This window comes from Lates calcarifer, linkage group LG7_1, assembly GCF_001640805.2.
Source record: "Lates calcarifer isolate ASB-BC8 linkage group LG7_1, TLL_Latcal_v3, whole genome shotgun sequence".
In the NCBI taxonomy this organism is placed as follows: Eukaryota; Metazoa; Chordata; class Actinopteri; family Centropomidae; genus Lates; species Lates calcarifer.
In genome coordinates this window covers 12,994,566-13,014,346 of record NC_066839.1, presented here as the reverse complement: position 1 = coordinate 13,014,346, position 19,781 = coordinate 12,994,566, and the positions used below count along the sequence as shown (strand labels likewise).

Here is a 19,781-nt window from a genome sequence, read left to right as displayed (position 1 = left end):
TTTTTTTTTTTTGCTGCTACAGACCACCACAACCTTTCAACTGCTAAGTAAATTGTGTAATATTGTGTTAACATTGTATTTCCCTCGAAGTAAGGTAGGTCTGTGGAGTTATTATATTGTATCATTCCTACAAAATCATCTGTGTTAATATTTAATGAATGGCAGTGATTACATTAACTTGTTAGTTTAGTTTTGTGTTCAAAAATATTGATTGTTCTCTTAAAACTGATAACAATAAATTACTTTTGAATTGACTTTTATGATTCTGTCACAGCAGCTCAAAGTGTTCAACAATACCTCACATTTAGTTTGAGGCAGTTTGGGTTTTGTCAAGAGTAGATATAGATACTATTTATGGCTGTCACTTTTCAACAATAGCAAATAACATATTTATCTCTCTATGTGCTAGTGTCACTGTTAGAATCTAATTGTACCTATGGACAAGAGCTACATGTGCTGTCACCACCAGTGACTACAGGTGTTGCCAAATCAACCAGGACTATTTTTATTTTTAAATGAGCTGTGTGTTCATGTAACAGACTGGTAAAAGGTACTGCCAACAGTCAACTGGTGGGATATATCATAACTCAGTATACAATTTGAGGGTTTCTGTTGTGAAAATTAAAAAAAAAATCTAAATGTTTGTGGAAGAGTGGTCACAAATTAATTGTGTATTTGTGATGTTTTTAGTTGACATGGAAGAACAGGGTGATGGATCGCATGTTGGGCCTAATGATGGTAAGATCACATTCTGTGATGTACAGTTTAAAAAGTTTGAACAAGTGTCAACAAGAGTTTTTATTTTCTTGTTTCTTGTTATTGCATTTCTAAGTCCTCTTACCCTCTATCTGTATCCAGTTGCCTTCATATAGCTCTTAAAAAATACCGCAGTCTGGATAATGATAATAATAATAATATCTTAAATTTATATAGCACCTTTCACGAGACCCAAGGATGTTTACAAAGACAATGACCAAACAAAAGAAAAGAAAAGATTTCTTCACAGATTCACTTTGTACAGCTTTTCAGTTTAATTCTATGAATGAAAATGGTGACATTGCTTTCTGGGTGGTCTTGTAGAGCTACCAAATGTCCTGGAAGTTGATCATGGAGATATGGAGCACTTCATCTTGGTAATTCCTGTACACCCACTCATGCCTCTTGGATTTGATGTAATTGTATTCTTCTGGAGGCCAATTTGGGTTGAGGATGAAAATCCAGATGATGCTGATGATAATGACAATGACAATGAGGACATTGTCATTCTTGATCTTGGCAACATTGTTAACAACATTGACAGTGTTGACAATAATGATAGTGTTGTCCACAATAATAATGACAATGTTGACAATCATGATGACGACGAAGACGATGATGATAACAATAACAATCATCAAGTTGAGGATGCTGGTGCTGTTGCTGCAGTTAACATGGAAGTCAGCCAGTATGCAGAGGTAGCTGAGGAAGACACCACTGCTGGAAGGATCCCGAAGGAGGCATAGAGAAGATGAAGATGAGGACACTAGAAGCAGCAAGCGTTTCCGTTGGTGGGATGAGTTTGCTGCCAGTGACTCCGAAGAAGAATCCCTGCCCGGAAGCCCAAGCAAGAGGCGAAGCGATGACGATGATGAAAATGAGAGAAGTGAATTCAAACGCTAATGCTGTTAAACCTCCAAAACACAAGACATTAAAGCTCATAATAATAATAATGGCAAAACATCCCTCTTCAAAGGCATGCAAGGGGAATTTGTAATTGTAACTTGGTGCCGTTTCCTGGAAAAACCTGCTATAGAGCAGGCAATAGAAACATGATATTACTGGTCCTAACTGTAGTGCTGTTTGAAATACAACCGCAGAATTCATCCTCAGTGATAAAAGCAGCAACAACAACAAAATGGCTCAGGTAAAAGTTACTTAGCAAATGCAGGGTTCACCTGTTTTTGTTGTGATGTTGTGTTTGAATCAAAAGAAAGTGTATCAGACCTTTTGACAGGAACTTTACAAGCCAATGTCACAGGTTTTGCTTTTGTCTGGAGAAGTGCATAGAACTTTATTTATGAAACACTTTTCAAGACAAGACAACACAACACAACATGGGGATCAACAGAAAAGAAGTTGAAGTTGAAATCTGTCTACCTCTTAATCACTCCATGCAAAGCATCAGGGATTCCACAAGATGTCACTATTTTCCTTCCTTCCACTGAAAATCCTTCATTTTCACAGCTGGATCCTTAGTGTTACTTGCAATGTAGAATTTGCAGAATACATAGCAATATATGTTATTGATATTGAACAGCCCTGAAATCCTCCCTTTATAAAGGTTATAATGTTCAGTTTTTGTTAAAACTTTTAGAAAGGTGTTCCTGTTATCTAGCATACATGCACTGATCTAAATGGGGCAGACAAAATAATAGAAACATCTGTAACTTTAACACTATACAATTCAGCAACATCACAAACTGCAGCCTACAAAATGACCATACAGTTGAATTAACATCTCTCTAAAACACTTTCAACACAAACCTAACATTATAACCTTCATGAAGGGAGGATTTATCGGAGGACTGTTCTATTAGACTGAATTTGTTTTATCTGCGTGTACCAAAGCAGTGAGTTTAACCTTTGAAACACTGGACTATGGCCATAAAAGGGGTGTATTTATCAAGTATGTATAGTTGCAAGTTGACGATGCTTCTTATATGAGCAATTAAGTCATGTCTCTAAGAGGTTCCAGGAAATACTTATCGCAAATAGCCTGAATCATTCAAGGTTTGCTTCCATATATCTGTCATGATGGCTACAGCTGACTCATTGGTTTGTGTCTTGACTTGTACAAAGTTTACTTGTACAAAGTTTATACAGTATATATAGATGCTTCTGTGTATTTAAAGAGGGATGTTATTGTGTTATACCCAATTCAGGCACACTTGTGTGTACACCCCATCAGTAAAATAATAAATGAATACAAAAGCAGGTGTGGAATGTACCTATATACATTTACGGAAGCATTGTATTTTCAGGTACTTGTACATCACTATTACTAGATCTCAGATTGAAATATTGTACTTTTTTCTCCACCACATTTAGCTGATGTTGTTACTACAATTGGCTTCACCTCACCCACCTACAACACAAAATGCTTATTGCAATTGTATCCATTAATAATAATAATCTAATATAATGCATACAATAACATAACTGTCATGTGTCATTCTATTGCATAATGAATATGTAACATTGATCCTTTGAGGACGCTTTGAGTTTTTTTACACTGTGGTACACTTTTTATTTTACTAGTAAATGAATACTTCCTCTACATCTGACCACTTCAAAAATTTATTTTTATTTGCACAAACAATATGCAAGAGTGACCTTTAGACTATCAGTATGTGTGTAGTGATTATGCTGCTAATATTTTCCTGCTGCTAGATTGGTGAGTAAAACTTTCTTTCAACAGAGCCATTTCAAGTACTTTAATAGAAAAGGCTACCATCAAACAAATGGTTGCTCTACATTAAGAAAAAGAAGCCTTGTTTGTGTTGGATGATTGTGTTTTTAAATTTCAAATTGTGGCACTGTGTTCCAATATGGAACAGGAATAAACTTAGATAAGAAATCACTGACTTTCCAAAGGACAATTTGACACGGTAAATACTTGCTGACATAGTGAAGCCCACTGTCCGACGAGTAGGCCACCCATACTTATCTCCGTTACTGAGTGATTACATAACTCTCTCATACACACACACACACACACACACACACACACACACACACACCTATTGGTAAACTCAACTGAGGATCACATGACAGTGGGTCAAACCTTGGCTTCTATAGGCCATGTCATAACATCTAAATACATCTCTGGGGAAAGTAGGCCAAGCACTAATGGAGCATTACAAGCACACTAGGCTACATTCTGTCATATGTGAAGCAGCAGGGGCAGGTGTGTCAGGCCAGTCCTGCAGCATTCGTAGAAACAGGGCATGGGAGCCAAGCAAAACAGCAGGTGGCCACTCCGTTTATTTACACATGTAGTATGAGTGAAAGAGCATTATTGATACAGGTGTATTTTATTGCTGGTCGACTTATAGTGATGATCACAGAAAAAAAAAGTTCATGATGTGTTATGGGCTAATTGCAGAACAGAGCAGGATAAGCTTCTTAGTAACTCATTATAGATTAGAGTATAACAATAGATAAATATTACCCTACAAGAACACTTTGTAACATTATAAACACATTATTCCATAGGCAATACCTGATAGATATGTCGTGACCAATAGAATTTCATGCTGGGCGTTCTAAAGCCAAAATACACATTTCCTATTGGTGGTCTAGGCAGACGTGGGCGGGGTTAAGTAAGTGCCTCACCAAAACAAGCTGAGTGCGTGCGCCGACACGAGCGAAAAGAGGCGTTGGGAGCAGAGGAAAAGTTTGTCCGGTCAGAGAAGTCTGGTGAAGAAAGTGAATGGACCGACAAATACGACTCTAAGCTAACAGCAGAAACACAGCTGGGGCTTCAGGTAGGAACAGTGCCGCCGTGTACAGTTGTTACAACTTCAGTTCGTGTTTACTCAAACTATAAAGGAGCGAAAGACACTTAGTTTGCACGTAAATAGTGGACAAGCCCATACTTGAAGTGAGTGTCTTAAAGAAAACTGTTAGCTTTGGCCTTTGCTATAAAGACCTTTTGTTTTCTTGGGGGGTCTGTGGTTTCTGGCCTCCACAAAATGACTTTGCTACATTTTAACCGAAGTCATGGGTTTGCAGGAAACACAAAAACAAACACATATGAAAAAAGAAGTTGCCCCATTCTGTAGCTTCAGTCATTATCTAAATTATGACAACCAATAAGATGCTATTGCAGGTGTAGGGAAGTGCACTCAGGATGACAGTTGGGGTACAGTCTCCAAATTTCAATATGCGAAACACGCATCCAGCAACAAGAAGAAAAAGAAAAAGCAGAGGAGAAGTTGAAAGCCCAAGCTTATCAGAAACCCAGCAGGACGAGTGTTAAACAAAACTACAGCTTTGCAAAGCACTTCCAAAAACATCTCTGTGTCACAGAACCAGCTGCAAGTGTCCATTGTGAGACTCACAGAGCTGGTATTTATGACACAGCTTCCATTTGGAGGCTTGCTTGTATCTTTGGCCACCAAAAGGCATAAGTTGGTGTAAGGTTAACCCAGGACTGCCGAGAGACGGAAAAGGGGGGGATATGATCTGACAGTGACACTTTTTGACCTTTTTTCCTCTGCACCAAGATTGGTTTATGCTGTCACTTGGAAAAAAGTGAAGACATACCGTCCTGTTGAATGTGTTGGTGGTTACGCTGAAGATATTTTATGAGAATAACTAGGCCTAATTGTCTCAATCAAGGCAGAACCACATGCTGTTCCCCCATGATGTTCCTGTTTTCAGAACTATTGGACAAGCATCTGTTGCATCCATGACAAGAGCTGGGTATCTAATCTTAACAATACGTTTTCATCAGGAAAATATATTTAATTCAAAATTGTGACCATTTATTTTGGACTGTTTCTGGGCAGAGTTCTTGTATAGGTACTTATGGTAAAACTACATTTAACATCTGAGAACTTGAGTTACTTTGATTAAATAAAAAGAGAAAAAAATATATATTTAATTTTTAGGTATTTTTCAATGTAAAGTATAATTGATGGCACTAGAAAAAGATTTCCACCTTCTTCATCCTGAAAGAACTGGAAAGTTTCACTCATGAAGAATGGTGCAGTATCCATCAACACAAAGCTCAGGTGTATTATGATATTATTGTAGTCTCTTGGTGCAAAATGAGTGAGCTCAATGTGTATCTTTTTTTTTTTTAAATCTAGGCCTACTGTTGTTGTTGGTGGCAATGGACCCCAACAGTGAGACCAAGAAGATGACCTCGTACCTCCCAGGCAGCCCGTCCTCTGAGACAGAGAGACTGACCCCACCCAGAAACCCAGGTACACACAGAAAAATCAAATCAGATAGAGCAACATGCTTTTTAAAAAATTTAATGTGAATCCAGGTCTAAGCCATAGGTGTGTCTGTGTTTTATTATATTGCTTAACTTGTCTATGGAGGGTGGCTTTGATTAGTTACAGGCACCTCCCTACAGCTTACATTCTCTGGCTTCCACCACTGAGCCTCCATAAACACTTGAGTCTAATATAAAACTTGATCATACTGAAAATCAGCATTTTTTAAATACTAACCTCAGGGCCTTTATCCAAGAAGCAGGTTAACTGAGTTATCTAGATAACATAGTACATCCTCCAAAAATTTGGATCTTGAGTTTTGTTCAGCAAAGTTATCCAGATAACACAGTAAACCTGCTTCCTGGAAGTATGAAAATAGCGATCATTCAGTTGAAACCAAAATGTGGCTTTCTGCGTATACAGCCTCTTCACATATCAACTCTGATTAATGATAAAGCCAAACGTTGTTTATGACTAACTTTTATGCTTGTGCATGCAGGTCACTCTGACCTTGGTGCCGACACTTACTCATCAAACAGTACCTGTCGCTAACTTCATCTAACCAGTTATGTCAGTGTGACCTGAAGAGATGGCTTGGGTGGTTTTACTCGCCTTGCACTATCCAGTGGCAAAAACGTTTCTGGGTGAAAGCCTGTTCATCTGCAGAGCGACATTTTGAAAATACTCTACTATTAATCAAATTACTGTACTGTTAAATTATGAATTAATCATTTATTTATTTATATACTTATTCCAATAATTGTGATCAGGATTTAAATAAATCAACTGCATCTGCATGGCAAAATACAAGAACCCCACCCCTCTGTCTTGAAAATATGGATCTTTCTGCACATTGTTGCCCTGTGCAGCAGGGAGAGGCCACCATAATAGAAGTTGTTTGTACTACTGTCAGATTTAGGCTCAGTTGTCAAGCGTTAATATGCAAATATGATGAGACACCTATAACCTCACAAGTCATAGCAGGTCAACATTACCAAACTCTCCAGCCATGGTAAATACAGTAAATGTGTGCGTTTATGTAATTTAAGGTACACTATCAGACCAAAAACCTTATGGATTAAACACCGTATTGAGACCCAGTGTAAAATGTGTGAAGAATGCTGTGGTACAAATAGCACTGAATCCTTGCCACATTATTTGCTGATTGAAAAACTGCATGTATAAGCAGGTGTAGAGGTGTAAGAAAGTGCCTGGTACATGTATATCTATATAAATCATATTTTAAAGGAAGGTTTCAGGAAGAAACCTGATATCCTCCTGAGAACCAAGGGAAAAAAGTGTCTTACAATTTCTGTTTTTTTGTGATTTCCTACCTATTTGGACCAAAAAAAACACCTTACAATTTTTTTAAATATATTTTTTATTTTAATTTCACAGCATGTCCATTGTAGAGGACAACAGGACGATATCTGTGTGAAAATAGAACTAAATTTAGAAAACAAGAAAAAAGGAGCAGATTATATCTTTGGCTTGGAAGGGTAACTCCAAATACTTAAGAAAGATAAAGGTGAACAAAATGTCCATTATAAAGGACATAAATGAATGGGCCGGGTCTCAGGAGGATAAAGAAATGCAACTACAAGCAGATAACACAGTAGCTGAAAGATTCAGAACAAGCAAGTATAGTTGGACATTTTATTTATATTAAATAATGTTGCTTATGGAGACAAACTGAAAGAGGGGTGTACTGCAACAGTCAAGGCAAATAACTTTACAAGACCCTGCAGTTTGCAGCTGTGCCTTTGTTTTTCTTTCATGTTGCACTACGATAATTAAATTAGAGCAAAAAGAAAAAAGTTTTACTATCATGTCTGTCAGTGGAATTGCAGTTAACTAGCATTTAAGTCAACAGCCTATTGTTATAAAGCTGCCTTAGCAGGTTTAAATAATAACAGTAATTCAAATGTAGCGTCCTTTATGAAGAGCAGTTGAAGGAATAATGCATGTGTAAGTCAACAGCAGTGCTTCTAGCAGAATAGCAAAATAGTCAAAAGGATTATTAATGGTGATGTTAGTGACGGCTTGTGTTCTGAATATTACAACTACTTTGGATTCATAGGTTTGAAAAAGATCATATCTGTGTGTATATGCTGAGCTCATCAGTTTCCATTTGTTCCTTCCCTATCCATTCAATGATAATGAACGTCTGTTAGCTCACAGTGATACATGCAGTGACAATGCATGTAGGTTTAAACCCACCTCACACACACACACAAGCACATACATATACAATGGCTTACAAGACTGCTTCAGCATTCTTCCTGTGAACTTCTGACCTCTAATTCTACACAGTCAGCACTGTTAAGGCAACTTCATGGCTGGGGGGTAAACCTACAGGGAGGAAAGCTGTGGTCCAGTCAAAAGTTATGGCACACAGTTCCTTGAAAACTTTTTTTTTTTTTCAAAATATTGGAATCATTTATTGTTGCTATTTGGCGTTTTTACGCTGTCCACACATTATGCAGTCAGTAGCGTAGCAGTTACCAAATCCTTCATTCCCCTCTATTCTTTTTTTTTTTTGCACTTTTCTTCCAGAATGGAAATGCATTTCCTTATGTTTTACAGTTTTTGTCTTTGTTAACTTATCACTGACTCATTTGTACTTTTCAGTCCAAGCGTCGTCATGTGGATGCCATGTGTCCAAACATGGAATTCACTCAGTTTTCTAATGTCATCCAGTGTTATTTATGTAATTAGTTCTGCTGCAATTTATTCCCCTTCAGTGGAGCTTTGTTACCTTAGAGTCCGTCAATAACTGCTGCACATGAGATCATCTGCTGCTTTAAAATCTGAGTAGCTGTAAACAAGAACACAGTACTTGTTTGAACAAATAGTCATCTTGCTGACCCCACTCCAGGGAGGTCATACCATAGGGGTCAGCTACATAACAAAATAACTCTTACTCAGAATTGAAACTTCTCATTTTCTGCTGGTTAGTCCTGTGTGTTATTTTTAGCTTTTGTAAATTAAACTGAAAGTCTGGCCATTTCAAATGAAAGGGACAGCACCTCTATTCCTCAGTTTCACACAATTTAGCATATTGAGACTTGCCAATGTAAATAATATAGGTTTCAAAACATTAAAACATCCACCTGGCATATGTCATACTTGTGAGGAAATACACTCAACAAGCCCATCAGGCTATAAACATATACAAATTAAAGGGTGTTTGAGTGGGAAACATTAGATTTAAATTTAAAAAGCAAATTTTTAGTCTGTGATGTGAAGTAGGAACACTTCACAGTGCCCAGTGCCAGTGTCCACCCTAAGTCTTTTGTAGGACAGCTGATGTCCTCAAGTGTATTCTCTGAATCTGTTTCTGTTCCTCTCTCCAGGCTGCAGCTGGTTGGTGGTAGTAGCAGCTGTAGCAGCCTCTCTGAGTGGCCTGATGCTGGGCTATGAAATGGGCCTGACCTCCGGGGTGCTGCTGCAGCTGCGCGGCCTCCTCTCCCTCTCCTGCCGGGAACAGGAACTGCTGGTCAGCTCCCACCTGCTCGGCGCTCTCCTCATCTGCCTTGCTGGAGGTCCCGTCCTGGATCGCTATGGCCGCCGCTGCTCCCTGCTCCTGAGCGCCGCCCTGGTGGTCGCAGGGACCGTCGTGCTCATTGCCGTGACGTCCCTTGTCGCGCTGACGCTGGGCCGGGTGATAGTGGGCATGGGGACATCGCTGTCGGGCACGGCAGCGTGCCTGTACATTGCGGAGATCTCTCCAAGGGAGAGGAGGGGTCTGCTGGTGACGCTGTACGAGCTGATGTTGGTTGTGGGTGTCATGTTGGGATTCAGCTGTAGCTACGCCTTCGCTGCTGTGCCTCATGGCTGGGCGTACACATTTGGACTTGTAATCCCCCCGGCGCTGCTGCAAATAGGTGCACTCGTGTTCCTCCCACCCAGCCCACGCTTCCTGGTCACTCAGGGTAAAGTGGAGCAGGCCAAGACAGTGCTGGCCAGAATGAGGGGCGGGGTTAAGGAGAATGTTGAGGTGGAGCTCAGGGACATTCAAGCTGGACTAAAAGAGGAATCAGAGCACAGTTTCTGGGAGCTGTTCAGTTCCAAGGCTAACCTGCGTTCCAGGCTGCTAACAGGTGTAGCTTTAGTTTTCCTTCAGCAGGCTACTGGTCAGCCGAACATCCTCTCCTATGCCTCACCTCTTCTCCGCAGCGTAGGCTTCAACAGCGATGCTGCAGCAACCTTAGCCTCCACAGGGTTCGGAGTGGTCAAAGTAGTCGGCACCATCCCTGCTGTGTTGCTGGTCGACCGTGTGGGACCCAAGAGCTTTTTGTGCGTGGGCGCCGTTGCGATGGGATTGTCGCTAGCTGTACTCGGTTCCCTGACACTGCAAAGCCACACTCACCTCACCAGCCTGTGTAAAAGTCACACTATACTAAACCAGACCCAGTACACACATACGCCGTGGGATATAAACAGAACCTCCACAGACTTGGAGGTTAGTGACATTTTTTCTACTCGCCTCCCCAGCCAGTGGAACAGTGAGGAGGCACATAGGACTAACAGAGAGGATGATGGGGTGAGGGAGTCGCTAGGAGGAAGGACTCGTGTAGAAGTGTCTTCCTCACTGAAGTGGGCATCATTGATCAGTTTGCTGGTGTATGTGGCAGCTTTCTCCATTAGCCTTGGGCCAAGTAAGCACCGATTCTTTCAGCTTTATTCACCCACTTCCTTTGCACACACACTGATATTAAAATGAACTGGCAGGTGGAAGTCACCCTTCAGACCATTTATAATTAAAATAAGAATTGTGACAACCCTGTATTACAAGTTGTTAACCAAGAAGGAAATGCAGAGGACAGCAAGACCTTATTTTCACTCATTGCCAAAGAGTACAGCAGGCCATTTCTGCTTTATTCCCAATATAGAGGAGCATCTATGCACTCACATGTTGAGAGAATTTATCTACTGTATTTGGTTCTAATAGCTCAAACAAAGTACAACGGTGGCTAATAACTAGGCTTAGGTAGAATATAGATTGTAGAGAATGCTGCAGTTCCTCAAATAAAGCAGCGTGAACCCTGACTTTAACGCTTCAAACCTTCCCTTTAATTCCCCACACAAAAACATTAAAATTGGGCAGATTATTATGGACTGTGTTATTTCTTTTTGTACCTTATTAACCATCACACCTTACATCCTTATGTATGTGTCTTTCTTTTCTCACCAGTGGTGTATGTGGTTCTCAGTGAGATCTTTCCAATGGGAGTCAGAGGCAGGGCTGTGTCTGTGGTGTCAGCCGTAAACTGGGCCACAAACCTGCTCATCTCCATGACGTTCCTCACAATGACAGGTGCGTGTTTTATTGGTTATAATTTATTAACCGTGGGTTCCAGCCAGCCATGGTAGAGCTATAATTTTACTGATGCTGTCTGACAACAAAGGCAAGAATTTAGTAGTACATAAGCAAGTGTTTCTGTCTTGTAAACAAACATTTTAACCCACGACACAGGTTTATGCATTTTTTTCCCCTTAGTGTTTTCATCTTTTGACCAGGAAAGGTAAGAAAGTTGAATGTTTGTGACAACAGCCAGCAAACTCTGTACTGTGTATACACTGGCTCACTCTCCAAAGAAAAACATAGGTGTGCCTCACCATGTTCACTGCTACTGGTCAGTCAGACTGTTGCGAGAGTCATAAAACTGGGATTAACAACTAAAACAGTTCAAATATAAAATATTTTATATGATTCTTTAAGGTTTAGCAGCATCTGCAAGTCAAGGCATAGGTTTACCACTCATGATTTGTACAGTTTATTCTTTTCTGTTATGTACAACAAAATTTTGCTGTTGTGTTTCTAGAAAAGATTGGTGTTCCTAATGTGATGTTCCTCTACGCTGCCATGAGCTTTGTTCTACTGGTGTTTGTCATCCTCTCCGTCCCTGAGACCAAAGGTCGCACACTGGAGGAGATATCAAAAGAGCTGGCTAAGAAGTGAGTGTCAGCTTAGCACATGGTCTTAATGTTATCCATTTGTCTTGTGAACTAGTTTGAGAAACCTCTTTATCTTCTGTCTCTCCTATCTCTGCTTTATCAGGAAGCATTTCGAGGTGCGGCTCTGCAGGCAGGTTCAGCCTCAGGAGAGCCTGATCGCCGGCAGCTCGTCTGCAGAGACGTCAGCGCACAACTGACTTCTTTACCAGCCACAACGGTACACCTCACCTGAAGGAGAGTAAAGAGCAAGCATCTAGAAAGACATTGTAGTAGTACTGTTCAGAAATTAGGGTACAACTCATATCATCTCACCCACATCTTTACATGCCTGCAGGTCCAGCATTCCTATAATGATGTCTAATTCCTTCTAGCTACAGATGTGAAGGAAGAAAACTTTAGGGATGGTGGAAGTTACACATAATAAATAAGTAAACAATGGAGATGCATTTGCTCAAATGAGGATAGCTCAGGGTTCATTCTTGCTTGTTAAAAAACAATAACTAAAGGTAAACAACTGGGATTGAATGTGAGATTATATAGAATATATACAAGATTTATTTAAGTTCTTTCTTTTTATTTCTTTTTAATCAGTGTCCCAATGCAGAAATGGGACATTTTCCATCTTTGGTTTAGGATTGAAACTGACCCCTTGTCAGCCAGCAGAGCAGAAGCAAGCCCTTTACATTAGTGGTTAAACTGGACTACAGACTTTTAGTCATATGAATTTGAATTCTTCCATTCTGACCTGACATTATGATGAACAATGTTTGCTAGTTAGAACAATGAACACTAATAACCTCAAATGGCAGTATGTTCAACACTGATTCTTTTCTGGACTGCAAATAATTAATGTAATGTGACTTCTTCATCCTATGTAGTGTAATAACACCAGTGTAGCTCAAATCAGTCATAGCAGTTATGTCTATACCAGTTGTGTTATATCTATAATGGCAAAAACATGTATGCAGGCCACAGTAGTCTCAGTAAGAGCTCTGTCTCTCCACTTTGACATTTTATGGGAACAAGCAATCAAGACAGTGATAATGAATGAACAGATTCAGCTCCACTGTGTTTGGGCTGGCTGCTGAATCCTCAAAAACAAAAAATCAAGCACAAAATACTAAACCCATCAGGTCTTGTAGTAATGTAAATAATTTAGAAGCTAATACTGTTGTGGAGTAGGAAGGATTTTTTTTTTACTTCTGTCAGTGATGCCAAAATTATAAATTGATTAATGAGTGAAATGTTTTACTGTAAGAAAAGAACAATTTGTGTGGACCTTTTCACAAATACATTTTTTAATCTGTACCCTTTCTTCACACAGTGAAATGTAGACATGTATTTGCAAAGTCTGTCGCATTGAAAACCTTAGAAAACCCTTTATGGGGAATGCTGTTGAAACTGGTTCATACATAATGAGGACAAATGAGAAGGACAAATGAGAAGAATGATGGAAAAGTAGATATTAGAATTTTATCATTAACCTTTATTATCTTATACAAAATACAAAATTCTGAACAAGTGTCACAAATCTTCAGTTAACACTGGTTCAAAAAGCACTCCATCCCACATACTTCAGACAACATTTCAGTTTTTGTGAACATCTTTTCCATCAGATGCATTTATTATATACATACATACATACATACATGTTACCACTATGGATGTTATATCCAGCGCAAGTGTCAACAGTCATGTTAAATACAAGATTGCAGTTTCAATTTAAAAGCACTTCTTCCCACTGAAATTTAAGAGAAGGGTTTGTTTTTCAGACAGTTGGTATGAGCATAAGACAAGATTTGAACATGTTGTCTTTGATCACAAATGTTGCTTAAAAAACTAATTCACCATTTTGCCAAACTTTCAAACAGATGACTGTGCTAACTGCCTTACAACTTTGTATGATTAAAGAGAGCAGATGCCTAAACAGTGCGATCCTTTCTTTCAACGAGTTCTTGTGTCTTTGTCCTGTGTCCTGACTAATTGCCAAAACCAAATTCTGGACAGTGTTTAATAGCTTTTTCCCCCTCCATCCATTAGAAAGCTGATTTGAAAGTTATGAGTTTTGCTTTGTCTCAATGCCACTAATGCCTTTACTGACCAGGTACCACAAGCTGTGTTAAGTGAAAGCAAACATGAGGTTAATGGCTTAACAACTTGCCACCTGAAAAATAAAATGTTTTTGACCCTTCAAAAGCTTTCATGACTTCCAAAACATTTAAGACATCAATCTTGCTCTCTACATTGTCCAAACCTAAAAGAAACTTAAATATTTGCAAGGTTACATTGTGTGAAAAACTATTAGAGAAAGAAATTAATGACATAACGTGTGTCCATTCTGACCCTTTCACAAAAACAACAATAAATTTAGAGTGAACTGACAACCAAACAAAATGAGGAAATGAAAGATGAATGCATGTTGCGAGCAGATATGTATATCTGCATAAGGACGGTTCAGACTAGTCTATTGTTTTAACAGCTGTTTTTCTCTCAAACCAAGAAATGTGGGTTATACCCTCGGTGCCTTGTATTTATGTTAACACCTCCACAAACGAGTCATGGACGGAGATTCTTCCAGACAAAATGGACAAATCGGACGAGTCGTTTTATATAGGGTTAAAGGTGAGGCTTCTCAGTGTTAACATACAGACTATTCAAAATGGTCACCACTGTTAAGCATTAAAAGAGTTAGAATGTTGACAACTGGTCTTTCTGCTTCCATGCAAAAACACCCAGAGCGATTAAAAGAGCGAGAGCAAATAGCTTCCACCCCCCTCCAGTGTAAGTCAGGTTTGGAGGAGCAGCTTCTGCTGAAGGATATGAAGTTTGGAAGACATTTGCATGTTTAAGCTGTTAAAATCACAAGAGCCACAGAATCACAATGACACAGAATTTTTCGTGAGAGGGTGATTTTAAGACTCCAAGTGGGGATGTTGAGAGTTAAAAAAAAAAAAGAAAATCCAACATCCAGGTGATATCTGGTCCGTCAATTATGTCAGACGTTTGCGGCTGTTGCCATTTAGTGATAAAATCAAGCAAATAAATCCGCAGAAATGGTGCTCCCACAGTCCTGCCTTCTCCTCCGTTCTTTTTTTTCTGTCTTCTTTATCATATTCTTCTTTTCTTCCTTTATTTGCAGAGAGGTTTCTGACACTCAAACAGTAGTGGGTAGACTTGCTCCACAGCTGTGGCCACATTCTGCACGTTTGGTCCTAAATCAGTGAACAGGGGTTAGTTGGGATAATAAAAAGAAGTAAAATCACGTTGTCAAAAGTTGTCAAAACTAGCAAACAGCAAAACTTTGGGTCAAGCCGAGCCTAAAGCATGCCATGCCATAGAAAGAGAGCAAAAACTATTTCACTCAGGCAAAATTCCTTGAGGGATTGGACTGTGTACAAACTACTTTGCTGGTTGTAACAGAGTATAAAAGTGCATTACAACATAGTGACCCCAATCCTTTAAGCTGGTTTTCCCTCTCACTGTATGTAAAGGAGGGAGTGAGAAATAAGTGTGTCCTTGTGTGCATGTATACCTGTAACTGTGAGGCTGCCAGTGGAGAACACTTGTATAGTGGCCTTGAGGTTTTTGATCCTGTATGTGGCAGCAGGATGGAGCTCTGGTTCATAACTAACACACACACACACAGACACACGCACACACACAAACAGTTAAATACACCAAAGACTTTTGCACACACTCTAAAAATGAAGTACATGATGATGCCATATGCCAGCACTCTGTACAGTATGTTGTCATATAAACAAGTGAATCAGAGGCTGACTACACCAACATCTCTCTGCTGAGTGCGCTGATGAGTGCTTTCACCACTAGAGGTCATCCTGTATTAGTGAAATAGTGAATCACTAATAAAACCTGTGAAGGATTTTAAACTGGACTGTTGGCTTCATACGTGTGATGAGATGTGTCTCAAAATTGAATCATAATCATTGACAATGATAGGTTATTCATGATAGTGATCTGTAGTTTTTGCTAGTGGGATCACAAATTAAAACTACACCTAATTCATATTATACACGGGATTGTATTACCTGGCAATGGGTCGGTTGTTCTTTGTAAAGTCTATGAGGTGGACTGCAAAGGGCATGGAGCACACTGCCAGCACATTCACAACTTTGAAGGCTGAAAACCTCACCTGAACAGACAACACACACTTATTAATATATTGACACATACATACTTTTCACCCCTCAAATTAAAGGAAAACTCTTGTGTCTTTCACTTTTAGTCTTCAAGCCATAGTGTTGGCAAGAATTCCTAAAGGTTATCCTCATTTGTGCTCAACCCAGTTACTGCAGAAACAGAGGACACAAAAGATTTACTGGATAAAGCTTTAACTTCAGTAAATACAAACCTCAGTGAGCAGCTATGTTACACTACAGAGCTACTGTACTTAAGGGTCAACCTGCAACCTCTTTACAGCAAGTAATGAGAAGCGACCAGATTAAAACAAGTGAGAAAACAAACAAAATGTAGACGTGCAGTGAAATGAAGCACTAAGAGGTTTTTTTTATTCATTAAATAACTTGGTTTACGATCTGTGCCTCACTGGCAAAAACTGATGCTCTTGTAAAACAGTGTCAGAGTTTATTTCCACAATCTCTGCAATCATCATAATGACTAGGATGTTATGCTAACCTTTTGCTGTATTAACAAAACTCTGACAGTAAGACACATGCTGTAAAACATTCACCTGAAAGGTAATGACAAACCATATGCCCGATCACAAGGCCTATGAATTAAATAAACATTTACAGATTCATGTATATCATTCATAACGTATTGTGTTTTTTTAGGTTTACATTATAGTGAATTGTGATACACAATTCAAAGCAATTGCTCTTTCAGATTTCATCCTGAAATTGTTTCTGAAATACCAGTGAATGTCAACTGTAAAGGACAGTTCCACTTCAATAAAAGACTTAAGCATCAGCTGAACAACCAGAAATCCATTACCTCAACAGATATTAGAAACTCTAAACCTGCATTGAAAAGTTATCTAGTTATCATGATATTCGTGCCTCAAAAAGAAGAATAAGAAGAATACATCTGTTATAATGCTGTTAACCAACAGCTTGTATGTGATCATTCTCACCTTGAAGCCTAGTTTCTGCAGACAGCGTGCTAACCTGCGAGCACCCAGCTTTGCCTCATCCTCACTGAACAGAGGAGGAGAGCAAGAGTGAGAACTGACTTAACAGTGGATTACATACTGTATATGGTCTGGCATGCAAGAGATATAACACATAAATATTAAATGGCAATCTTAAGAGTAACTCTAGGTTCTGGGCACCAACAATCAGAGTCATTGCTGTTCTAATGTTATGCTGAACTTGCAGTAGATGTAATTACTAGCTCTGATGTCAGCACTGTATCTATGACTGATGAGGCAAATGGCAATGCCATTGCATTACTGGCAGTTGATGGGGCATCAGCTAAAGCCAACATTACTGCACCAATGATTAAGAAGCAAGAAAGCCAAGGCCAAAAGCAGCAAACACTTCTATAGTCTGAGAAAATTAATGTCCCTTTGGCAACCAAAGCCTCCATTTACTGTGTTTTGCGTGGGTGTGTCTACCTTGTTGCTCCAGTGCAGATGATTTTCCCTGAGGACCAAATTGAGGCTGTTATCATGGGCTTACGAAGCTTCATCAGGACTTTCTGAAAACAAAAAGAGTGGCCAAATTTCAGCATTGTCCATTCTCCATTCTTTGAATGAGCACAAACCTTTGATAATGTGGTAATGGTTATAAATATTTAAATTTGTGATCTCTCTCCCTCCCTCCCTGACTTTGGTTTCCTTACCCCTACTTCCGGCTTATAGATGACGTTGGTTCCCTCTAAGGCAATGGTGCGCAAGTTGAGGTGGCACCTGGTCCTGAAGGTCGCCACCACATTGGTGACAATGATATCAAGTGCCTCATCATTGCTGGAATCCATGAGGAAGTGTGCGGTGCAGCAAGGGGACCACGGGTTATCTCCTCACACATTCATCATCATCAACACCACCATCACCACCACTTCATGGACGGACAGGGAGACAAGATTCACTGAAGAACAAAAAAGGCCCATGATATATTAGCATTTTAAGTTGGAAATTCTAAATTTGACTGTAGTCGATGTATTCCCACATATTATCCCTTGCACATACACTGCAATCAACTAGCATACAGAGATAGTCCTTGTGTTTGGATATGTGCCAGCTCAAGGTGCTGAACACCTGCGTCAAACTGTTAAAATGCTTTCACCTCATCTGTATCACCAGTTCATCAGGCTCTCCAGCTATGTAGGTCCTCTCTACTCCAGATACTGGGATTGGGGCTCAAATCACGAATCACACGGGCATCTGCAGGACATCAGAGGAGTCACTTTAAACATTTCCGAGAGCAATATTTATCATTTCTTTTCCAATGTATAAGTTCCCTATTTTGGCCATATAACGTTAGCTTACCGCTAGTGATATAGCGTTAGCCTGATACGTTAGCTACTCTCTATTGCCACTATCAAATAACATAAAAGAAAAAGAAAGATGTAAAACGCTACATGTAATGCATTTATCACTTAAATGAGAGCGTACGGTTTAGGGTGTCGCGGTTTTATCCATGATGTAAGTTTTTTGGCGTTGCAGCTGATGCATTGCTCATCCCAGTGGTCTATGTGTTGCTGCATAGTAACGCAACTGATAAGTATGTTAGGGAAAATGATGCTAGCAAATCTTGCCAGCACAACAAGCCTGCTGTCAGCGGTGAATTGTAAATTACTTCAGCATAACTGCATGAACTTACTTGTTGCTGTGGCAAAAATTCTACTAAAGGCTAAAGACAAAGAATAACGTTGCCTCACTACTGCACAGCTAATGTTGTGAAGAAAGCTATCCGTTAGCTAGCAACAAAGAAAAGTGCACAGGCAGTAATGAATGAAAAGTTGTTAGCTACGCTAGCATAGCATGCTAGTAGTCAAACGTTACACTGAGAACGAGGTATTTCCACTGTTTCCAGGTGGCTCTGTGTGTTAATAAAATGTGTGTATCTGAAATGTTTGCTTTAATTCTTTAGCTACCTCTTCAGTTATCTCACTGCTGTAACCCCAAGACACAAGTAAGTCAGTCAGTCAACGGTAAAAATTGTAGACAAACCCCTTCTTCCGCAGACAATTGACGAGCACGCGAGCCACTTCCGCTCTCCGCTTTCAAAATAAAACCTAGTGACCTTGTGAACTTCAGAATAACGACAACTTCCGGTAACACAACGATAAAGACAAACATTATGAGAAATAAAGTCCACTTCTTAAATTGTTCACTTCATCATAGAGGTCCAGAATTTGACTAATATTTGTGCCATGGCTGCCTACTCAGAAGGATTTGCACAGCAACAAGTAAGTTGGTCTGAAGTTGGTATCTTGCTCCACCATGTGGACAAGAGGGGGTTGTCTTGTTGGGGAAAAAAAACAAAGCATAATTTTGACATATTTTCAGGTAAGAGTAGCCCAAGTCTTCAATATCATGTCCTGCAGAATGGGCTGATAACTTAATGTTGTTATTAAACTTATTATGAATGGATTTGGAGTCATTAAAACTTATAGTCCAGGTAAGGGTTAAAAGCTCATTGACTCAGGCCAAAATCTGTATCCACAAATTTGTCTTTGCAATCATCTTTGTCTGCCAATATTACACTTAACAGGCTTATGTTAACACCATCTCCAGACAACAATGTGTAACTTTTTTCACTGTTTATGGTGCATTGACATTTAAGCTACGTGGATTAGCAACATCTCCAAGGAAAATGAGCACATCTGGTCGGTAAATGCTCCACTGGG

General features: G+C 39.5%; 2 protein-coding genes across 5 annotated transcripts; one reads left to right on the top strand and one right to left on the bottom strand.

The window, feature by feature from the left end:
• On the top strand, window positions 1-13,899 carry slc2a12 (solute carrier family 2 member 12). 3 transcript variants are annotated; one of them, XM_018696150.2, is made up of 8 exons: window positions 1-94; window positions 410-550; window positions 691-738; window positions 5,856-5,972; window positions 9,344-10,648; window positions 11,185-11,307; window positions 11,816-11,948; window positions 12,052-13,899. In XM_018696150.2, the coding sequence occupies exons 3-8, from the start codon at window positions 696-698 to the stop codon at window positions 12,143-12,145; spliced, it is 1,815 nt and encodes a 604-aa protein (XP_018551666.1). In that variant the 5' UTR covers window positions 1-94; window positions 410-550; window positions 691-695; the 3' UTR covers window positions 12,146-13,899. The 3 variants fall into 3 exon arrangements, with proteins under 3 accessions (XP_018551666.1, XP_018551667.1, XP_018551668.1); XM_018696151.2 differs by lacking the exon at window positions 410-550 and having other exon boundaries at window positions 11-94; XM_018696152.2 differs by lacking the exons at window positions 1-94; window positions 410-550; window positions 691-738 and adding an exon at window positions 4,373-4,526.
• On the bottom strand, window positions 13,414-19,169 carry tbpl1 (TBP-like 1). Of its 2 annotated transcripts, none has more exons than XM_018696153.2 (8): window positions 19,026-19,169; window positions 18,215-18,312; window positions 17,772-18,016; window positions 17,545-17,627; window positions 17,062-17,125; window positions 15,998-16,101; window positions 15,481-15,575; window positions 13,414-15,160 (listed from the first exon to the last, which is right to left on the bottom strand). In XM_018696153.2, exons 3-8 carry the CDS (start codon window positions 17,904-17,906, stop codon window positions 15,078-15,080), a joined length of 564 nt encoding a protein of 187 aa, XP_018551669.1. In that variant the 5' UTR covers window positions 17,907-18,016; window positions 18,215-18,312; window positions 19,026-19,169; the 3' UTR covers window positions 13,414-15,077. The 2 variants fall into 2 exon arrangements, with proteins under 2 accessions (XP_018551669.1, XP_018551671.1); XM_018696155.2 differs by having other exon boundaries at window positions 19,102-19,146.
• Window positions 19,170-19,781: the final 612 nt, after the last annotated feature.

Excerpts from the sequence above, each read along its gene's own strand:
- tbpl1 (XM_018696153.2), bottom strand. The coding sequence starts at position 17,906 with ATGGATTCCAGCAATGATGAGGCACTTGATATCATTGTCACCAATGTG. Across the intron at positions 17,628-17,771 it reads TCTATAAGCCGGAAGTAGGG|AAAGTCCTGATGAAGCTTCG; the intron begins GTAAGGAAACCA and ends TTTTGTTTTCAG. Across the intron at positions 16,102-17,061 it reads TGCAGAAACTAGGCTTCAAG|GTGAGGTTTTCAGCCTTCAA; the intron begins GTGAGAATGATC and ends TTGTCTGTTCAG.
- slc2a12 (XM_018696150.2), top strand. The coding sequence starts at position 696 with ATGGAAGAACAGGGTGATGGATCGCATGTTGGGCCTAATGATG. Across the intron at positions 739-5,855 it reads GCATGTTGGGCCTAATGATG|GCCTACTGTTGTTGTTGGTG; the intron begins GTAAGATCACAT and ends TTTTAAATCTAG. Across the intron at positions 11,949-12,051 it reads TCAAAAGAGCTGGCTAAGAA|GAAGCATTTCGAGGTGCGGC; the intron begins GTGAGTGTCAGC and ends CTGCTTTATCAG.